An 8,751-nucleotide genomic window follows, 5' to 3' on the forward strand; every position below is an offset into this window, starting at 1 on the left:
ATAAATAGGTTCTTGTCCTCAAGTCTAATAGTGGGGAGAGAATACCAAGTGAGTAGTCAAGGTTTTCATTTTAAATAAGCTTGCTACAGGTATTATCACAGAATACTGAAGGCAGGGGGATGAGATGTGATCAATTCCCTACTGGATGTTTACCACATCCAATTAAAAATCTCCAGGAAGTAACAAAACCTAAAATGTGTTCCAACTAGACAAAGTAGCTTTAAAATATTCCTATTAATATGAAGCAATATAGAACTGATGACTAAAATCCGATTATGCAGCCAGATTGCCTGGGTTTGAATCTTTGGCCAACACTATGCACCTGTAACCTCGGGCAAGTTATTTGTGCCTCAGCTTCCTTGCATGTAAAATGGGCAAAACAAAACTTATTCCAAGTTTTTTATGAGTACATTATGTAAAGTGCTTAGAATGCCACATATTAGATGCTATACAAATACTTACCCAGTTTAAATAAAAAAGGTATTCTAGTTTTTAACATTTTTCTGAGCCCTGCTGCACGAAAGGTCTAAACAACTCAGAACTAACATGTAACTCACAAAGGACCAGGAAGGGGCTTTAAACCATGTATTTTTAAATAGGAGGCTTCAAAGTTAAGTTCCCGATCCTCAAAACACAGCTACTTAATTTATGATGCAATTATGAGTATCAACTTTTCCTGAGCTTAACTATAATGCAACAGATAACTTTCATTCATTTTAAATCCTTTGTTCATAGGAATTTAGAGACTATTTTCAAACTAGTACAAGTATTTTATAATATCTAGCAGTTTATTAACCAGTGGAGTATACTGCACAACAAACTACCTCACATCTTTCAGGAAGAAAAATCACTAAATTTGGAAGGTAAAAAGATGTCACCCACTGAATTCGGACACAATTAAAATGTGCTTTAAATGTTTGTTTGGGGAAGGGGGTCACACACTTCTACCCAATTAAGAGAAACATTTACACAGTCCAGGTCTTTTATTTTCTTTACACCCATCATGCCATGAATTCATAGGGAATGGGTTCCAACAATTCAGGCTCCTTTCCATTGGTTCTCACGAAGTGTGCTTCTCTGGGTGGAGCAGGCTATTAAAAAAAGGGGAGGGAACAATTATGAAAAGTACTGTAACTCAATTTCAAAGTGTTCCCAGAACTGAAAACGTACGCAATACCAAGAAACCCTGCCAAGCACTCACCTGGCGCTTCAGCTGAACCCAAGTACCTTTTTCTTTGGCTTCCTTCTTTTTCTGATCATTTTCCTTCACCCGTTTCAGGAAGCTATCTCGGCTCTTAGAGTGCTTAATATGCTCGATACGCACATTAATTCTCTTGGCAAGAATCTTGCCCCTGGAGAGAGAAGACACTCTTAAGTGCATCAAAAACACAGCTAAAATTCAGAAAATTCTTTCAACAGTTTCATTTATTAATTAAACCATGAACATTTTTTAACCCCCAGATAGGATAAATCAACAAGGTGATGGCAAATTTATAATCATTTATTAAATCTTACTGAATGGGGCCTTGAGGCAAACATCCCCACTTTTAAGCTCTCTTCTGATGAGGTGACAGACTCTGAAATACCAAATAATTTAAGCAAAACCAGACCGCTAATAAAATTTACAACTTATTAAACTTTTTACACTGTGAAAACCAGAACGGCTTAGCTAACAAACCCCACAAGACTTTCCAGTAAGTTTATTACAATCTGTTTCCTCTGACAGGTTACAAGACAAACACCCAGTTTGCTTGAGTTTTAAAAGGGTATTTCCTTTGCCCCACTTGAATGACCAATAAAGACATAAGTCCAACTGGCAAAGTGAAAGGGGGGTGTGAGGGAATACTAAGTAGGCACAAAGAACTATGACATTACTTACTTAACTTGTTTGTTTACAATGATGCCAACAGCATGCTGGGTAACATTGTAGACTCTCCCAGTTTTGCCATGGTAACATTTGTGGGGCATTCCTTTTTGAACAGTGCCCATTCCCTGTTAAGAAAGGAGATAAATGTTATGCCAGCAATTTCCCCCTCCTTTTAAATCCAAAGTAACTGAGATATTCCAAGATTTTTTTTTCTTTAGATGGCAACTCAAGAGCTTTCAGAGCCGGTGAAATGTCATTTTCACATTGCTTTAAGCAATCAAAAAGACAATCATCATTAAGCTCTAGAGTGCCAGGACACATTTAAATACAAATTCACATGATTTCCCCCCCCTTAATTTTTCCACTAGCTGTTAAAAACAAGTAATGAGAAAATTCTTAGACTCAAGAATAGCACTTTAAAAACTCTTGTTTATGAAAGTAAAATTAAAATAGCCATTCTAGGGACTTCCCTGGTGGCGCAGTGGTTACGAATCCGCCTGCCAATGCAGGGGACACAGGTTCGAGCCCTTGTCCGGGAAGATCCCACATGCCGCAGAGCAACTAAGCCCGTGCGCCACAACTACTGAAGACCGCGCGCCTAGAGCCCAAGCTCTTCAACAAGAGAAGCCACCACAATAAGAAGGCTGCGCACTGCAACGAAGACTCGACAACAAAGACCCAATGCAGCCAAAAATAAATAAATAAATAAATAAATAAATTTATTACAAAAATAAAAATATAACATAAAATAGCTATTCTATACTCTCACGAGTTCTTTTTCAGGAAATGGATTTTCCCTCGATTAGGAAGATAAAAAGATGCAATACACCCTATTCAGATTTTAATATTAAACACAACTTTTCTAACTTCTAATGTTACTCTGTAGTTATTTCCCCAATTTTATAATTTACCTTGATATCTACAATATCACCTTTCTTGTAGATTCGCATGTATGTGGCCAAAGGAACAACTCCTGCAAAAAAAACAAAAAACCCCAATACAGTCAATATCAAGATGAAAAAGTCAAGAGTAAGAGAAATATATAACCTTACTAGCTTTCAACACACACTACTTTTAGGCAGTTACGTGTACTTTAAAATCTTGCTAGTCGACAATTCAAGAACCACTATATAAAATTCATGCTTTTTATTTATTACAAGTAAGTTAGGTAGATGCTAATTAACGCCATTTATTAAGAACACATTATATGAACCACAACACATAGGTAATAAAACACAAATGTATGCCACGCTTGCTCCCAAGGAGGGTGGATCTACTCACCATGTTTTCTAAAAGGCCTAGAGAACATGTAGCGGGTGCCCCTCCTCTTTCCCTTTGTGTTGGTCATTTTGGCGAATTACTGAAACCAGAAAGTATCAAACAGTCAAATACAACTGCAAAATTGACATTTGCCCCTTTAGCCAAAAAATGTGTAATTACAAATGCACTAAGTTCAGTAGCAACACCAGAATTAGGCAACTATCTAAAAAGCTGGCTCACGAATCAATAGCTCTTATAAACGTTAAGAAAGAGTAATTTTACCAAGATTTCTGCCAAAACTGCCTACAACTCCTAAGAAGCAGGACTGGATTTTAGAACCCAAACCAGTATTTTCCCTATTAGAATGTAACAACACAACAGGACTTCCGCCACACTACATCTGTAGAACCCAGCTTAGACTGCCAAGAACACTGGAATTACGAACTAGAAGGCAGTTTATTGTTGCAAAGCACGACAAAACTCAGTTTTGCATTTTTACATAATGGATTAAACCCCTTTTCTTATCAACCTATGGATTTCTCTAATACGGCACCTATTAACTGTCAAAAATGTCTAACTCACTTCATATATTTAATTACTCAGTTGTTTACCAGAAAATGTGAGGTAGAAGGCTTTATAATCACTGACCTGATTTTGACATAGGTTTTGCCACTTACCTGCTGGGAGACCAACATTTAACCAACTGATCCTCATATGTAAACTGGTCTTAATACTTTTATAACCAACTAAGGTAATGTCTACAAAACACTGAGCAATTCCTAGCACATGCAAAGCGCTTACTAGTAAACAGTACTTTATCACTGCCTAAGAATTCACATATAGGCTACTGAGTTGAACCTTTCACTTTGTTTCCCAAAAGGTCAAAATAATGGTTTTAATTGCCTCAGATCATCCAAGGGCACAACTACCATTGCTGACTACTCCTACCACAAGGCAAAATACACCAAAGACCAGCTTAGGTTGTCGACGGTGTTCTAATGTAAGTCAACCTCTCAATTTACCACCACATCTTAACCTTAAAGAAAAGTGACTCCTAAGTACCTTTTTCACGTAACTTGTGTGGCAAGGAGACCGAAGAATGTTTCAGCTAACCCATCAAAGCCAAACCACTGTTACAATGACTGCACACTTCACTTTAAATGGTGAGAAAAATCTATCAAGTACAAGTACTGCTTTAATTCTCAAGTCTACATTTGCATTAAGTTCATATAAACTCCCGTTAAGTTCATAAACAAGGAGACATGCTCTGCAGGTCAACTCACTTTATGGAGAGACAAAGTGACAGAATCAGTAATTTAAGTTTTTTTTTTTTTTTTAATGTATTTATTTTTAAAATTTTTGGCCACGTTGGGTCTTCATTGCGGCGCGCAGGCTTCTCATTGCGGTGGTTTCTCTTGCGGAGCACGGGCTCCAGGTGCACGGGCTTCAGTAGTTGCGGCTCGTGGGCTCTAGAGCGCAGGCTCAGTAGTTGTGGCGCACGGGCTTAGTTGCTCCGCGGCATGTGGGATCTTCCCAGACCAGGGCTCCAACCCGCGTCCCCTGCATTGGCAGGCAGATTCTCAACCACTGTGCCACCAGGGAAGCCCTGAAAGTCCTTTCTGACTCCAGAGCCCACGCTCCTTCCACTAGACCCATTTTTCCGAGTTCGAAATCCATCAGGACCCAATACACATATTATCGAGTGAGTTTTTAAAAACAATATTTAACGTCCCAAGCAATGACGATTTAGAGTCTATAATACTACCAAAAATGGGACCCATTACGGGGGCGCAACCCGCAGTTTCCTCAACTCTGGCAGCTGGCTGCTACAAACTAGACACAAAGATGCAAAACTAAGACTAAGGGGTTATTCAGTTAACTTTCCCCCTAAACGCCTAAATCAGACACAGCTATTCAGGAATCCCTTTGCTCAACACTTGCTGCCCTGGCATGAACAAAACAATACCCGTGGCAAACAAAGTATTTTCCCTTTCTCCAATTGCGGTCCCGGGCCAGAATTAAGACAACCGGAAATCTCCCACGTCAACGACGAATGGGCTGGGCTTCTTCATCCAGGGCGACTCAGGGGCACCTCTGCAGTTCTCCGACCACGACCCCCGACTTCCTCACACACACACCCAGGTCTCAAGGGAGATTAAACCCGGCGCCTGGTTCTCAACCCGTTCCTACTGTCCCGAAGCTCCTACCCTAGAGCATTACAGTTTAGCTCCTACAATAGGGATTAAGATGCCACACTGAAGGCGTTGGAAAAGCAAGCGGCCACGCGGCGCCAGAGCCAATCCAAGAAAGCCCAGGAGAGCCGGGCTAAAGCTGCGGGGGCTATGAAAGGACGAATTCCTTTCCGATGGACCAGAATCGCCTCACCCCGGTGCCTCGGCCTCGTTTTTCCCGAGCCTGTCCCCCCGCAGACCCACGGCATCGCAGCCTGGTCCCCGGCCCCGCGCCCGCCGCGCCGAGTCTGGACGGACACAGCTCCACCGCCCGGGCCAGCGGACCCCAGGCTGGCTAAATAATCTCCCTAGGGCTCCAATGCACGGCCTCAGCGGCCACAGGGTTGGGACTCACGCCTGAGGAACACGGGGAGGGACAGGAGACTCCACGAGCCACGCGCGTGCAGTACCTGGAAGATGGCGGTTCCGGCCGAAAAGAAGGAGGTGGCGCCGCGCGCGCGCCTTAGAAGGGCCTGCGGGCTGCCCGCGGCGCTGCCTGAGAAAAAGCCGGCCGACAGCCACTCTTTCCTGGGTAAGGGTGTCGTCCCTGAGAACCAGAAGAACCTGTGAGGATATTTTCTTTTCTTGCGAAAAAGAGGTAACCGACCGACACAAGCTGACACTGGGATCTTGCCAGACAGCCCGGAAAGGGGCCTTCAAGGGCGTCAAACAGGCGCAGACGTCGCGAGCGTGCTGACGTCAGCCCTTGCGTCCGACGCCACGCGGGAAGTGGGCGTGTACCTGCGTCCTCGGGCATCGGAGCGGTCTGGTCCAGTGTTGTCTGGGCTCTTTTCTGTGCTCCGAACTGTAGTTTGTGGGAATGGTTACGTGGGCACAAAAGCAGAATTATGGTGAAGAAAGCATGTTGTACAGTTTATATGTCTTTCAAACGTTTTTCCCCTCAATGCGTCAAAACACTACGCACCTGCTGGTAGGTACGTACCCCTGTTACAACCACTTTGCGAAGCAATTTGGCAAAATCTAGTGAAACCGAAAATATGCAAATACCGAATTCCAGCATTCCGCTCCTAACTGCTTATCTTATGGGAACTTTGCTGTGTAGACAAGGATATCCACAACAGCACTAGGAATAGAAGCAAAAAGTTGGAGACGTCCACCAATAAGAGCATAAACCCATTATGGGGTATTCATACGGTGGAATATTATATGCCAGTAAGTCAAGAGTGAGCCAGCAAATGTGATGAAGCAAAAAGAGGGAGATGTGGAACAAACGTAATAGGACAATTTATACACGTACAATTTTAAAACATGCAAAACAATACTATATATTGCTTAGGCATATATGCATATGTAGTGAAAGTAGTCAAGAAATACAAGGGAATGAAAATCAGATTTAGAAACGTGGTCTTGTCTGGTAGGGAGGGGACTGTAAAGAAAGGGGTATACAGGAGGCTTTAACTATTTTGACTAACTTTAAGCTGGTTATTGAGTACATGGGAGGTGATCGTTTATTCATCACTATACTTTTAATAAATATTATTTTCTAAATTTATTTTTAATTAATATTAATAAATATTAATATTAGTAAGTATTAATAGTTTTTAAAGGGTAGTTTTAGATTTAGCAAAAAAAATTTTTTTAGAAAAATGGTACAGAGAATTCCCATATACTTGGCACCAGTTTACCCTATTGTGAACATCTTAACATTAGTATGCTACAGTTGTTTCAATTAGTGAAACAATATGGTACATTTTAAAAAATTAATTATTTTTGGCTGTGTTGAGTCTTCGTTGCTGCACACGGGTTTTCTGTAGTTGCGGCGAGTGGGGACTACTCTTCGTTGTGGTGCTTGGGCTTTTCATTGTGGCAGCTTCTCTTGTTGCAGAGCACAGGCTCTAGGCATGCGGGCTTCAGTAGTTGCAGCACACGGGCTCAGTAGTTGTGGCTCATGGGCTCTAGAGTGCGGGCTCAGTAGTTACGGCGCATGGGCTTAGTTGCTCCGTGGCACGTGGGATCTTCCTGGACCAGGCTCGAACCAGTATTCCCTGCATTGGCAGGAGGATTCTTAACCACTGTGCCACCAGGGAAATCCCATTTGGATGATTTTTGACTAATGTAAATATATAGCCTTGCAACCAATATCCCCAATCAAGATCTAGAATATTGCCGTTCCCATTAACAATTCCCTGTGCTTCGTCCCAGCTAATCCCCTCCCCAACTAGAACAATCCAACATTCTGATTTCTATAACCATAGATTAGTTTTGCCTATTCTTAAATTTCATATAAATGGTACTGTACAGTATGTACACTTTTTGTCTGGCTCTTTTTTTTCAGCTTGGTGTTTTTAAGATTCAGTCATGTTGTTGCTTGTACCAATAGTTTGTTTTTTATTGCTAAGTAGTATTCTACTATGTGAATATACCACAATTTATTTATACATTCTCCTCTTGATGGAAATTTGGGTTTTTTTCCCCTCAGTTTTATGCTACTATGAAAAAAGCTGCCATAAATATTTTTGTGAATATGTTTTCTGTTCTTCTGGGTGATACCTAGAGCATTGCTTGATCATAGGTATCTCTAACTTCATAGAAAATTGCCAAATGGTTTTCCAGAGTGAACCTCTATTTTTATTTATTTACCATTTTCCTCTGAAGAGAGTAAGGCATTTATTTTTACTACAGGCTTTTAAAGTAGGTTTGTGTCATTAGTTCCATCGTACAGATCTGAAAACCAAAGTGGTTTCCTAAGCATCTAAAGGTCAATTTACCTCCAGTTTGAGATCATTAATGTAAAAAAGAATAAGAAAAGGATTGAAACTTAAGGAAATGTGAAGTAAATTAAATGTAGAAAGTAGGAAAACTCAAAATTCATTCAATATTTATAAGCATCTAGATTAAATAAGGTACTGAAGTGCATGATGAGACTATAAAAGTGAATAAAACATGATCCTTGCCCTCAAGGACTCCACAGAGAGCTTGGTGGAAGCGGAAGATGCTAGACTACGCTAAGTGGAAAAGCAGACGACACGGAGTTGAGCAGTGTGGGTGTTCTGTGGGTGATCCACTGCGCCTAGAGTAGAGGAAGGCATGGGAGAGAAGAATCCCTGGATGAAAAAACGAAGCTTCACAGAGGAGGTGGAACTTGATGAAGGAGTCACACTTTGACCAGAGAACAAGTAGTAAGGATATTTTAGGCAGAAAGTATTTTTGCATATGTAAAGGCATACAGATGGATAACAACTTTAAAAACTCAGAGAAATGAAAGCCATCCAATAGCCTTAGAAAATAAGGTCAACAAATGAACAGGAATGTGACATTAAAATGAAGCCAATTTATGATTTTGCACCAGGCTTGAGTAAGCTACTAAGAGAAACCCATAACTTTCGGTCATTAAAGTAAGTTCACATCTCTGTTTCCATTTTTGTATTTTTC

General features: G+C 41.1%; 1 protein-coding gene across 3 annotated transcripts; it reads right to left on the reverse strand.

The window, feature by feature from the left end:
• Positions 1-767: 767 nt before the first annotated feature.
• Positions 768-5,794, reverse strand: RPL21 (ribosomal protein L21). 3 transcript variants are annotated; one of them, XM_082435771.1, is made up of 6 exons: positions 5,769-5,794; positions 3,149-3,227; positions 2,779-2,840; positions 1,880-1,992; positions 1,202-1,352; positions 768-1,091 (listed from the first exon to the last, which is right to left on the reverse strand). In XM_082435771.1, the coding sequence occupies exons 2-6, from the start codon at positions 3,213-3,215 to the stop codon at positions 1,002-1,004; spliced, it is 483 nt and encodes a 160-aa protein (XP_082291897.1). In that variant the 5' UTR covers positions 3,216-3,227; positions 5,769-5,794; the 3' UTR covers positions 768-1,001. The 3 variants fall into 3 exon arrangements, with proteins under 3 accessions (XP_082291897.1, XP_082291895.1, XP_082291896.1); XM_082435769.1 differs by lacking the exon at positions 5,769-5,794 and adding an exon at positions 4,411-4,676; XM_082435770.1 differs by lacking the exon at positions 5,769-5,794 and adding an exon at positions 4,190-4,260.
• Between the last annotated feature and the right edge of the window lie 2,957 nt (positions 5,795-8,751).

Source organism: Balaenoptera physalus, assembly GCF_965194825.1.
Source record: "Balaenoptera physalus genome assembly, chromosome: 18".
Lineage (NCBI taxonomy): Eukaryota > Metazoa > Chordata > Mammalia > Artiodactyla > Balaenopteridae > Balaenoptera > Balaenoptera physalus.

Excerpts from the sequence above, each read along its gene's own strand:
- RPL21 (XM_082435771.1), bottom strand. The coding sequence starts at position 3,215 with ATGACCAACACAAAGGGAAAGAGGAGGGGCACCCGCTACATGTTCTCT. Across the intron at positions 2,841-3,148 it reads TAGGCCTTTTAGAAAACATG|GAGTTGTTCCTTTGGCCACA; the intron begins GTGAGTAGATCC and ends TTTTTTTTGCAG. Across the intron at positions 1,353-1,879 it reads ATTGTAAACAAACAAGTTAA|GGGCAAGATTCTTGCCAAGA; the intron begins GTAAGTAATGTC and ends TTCTCTCTCCAG.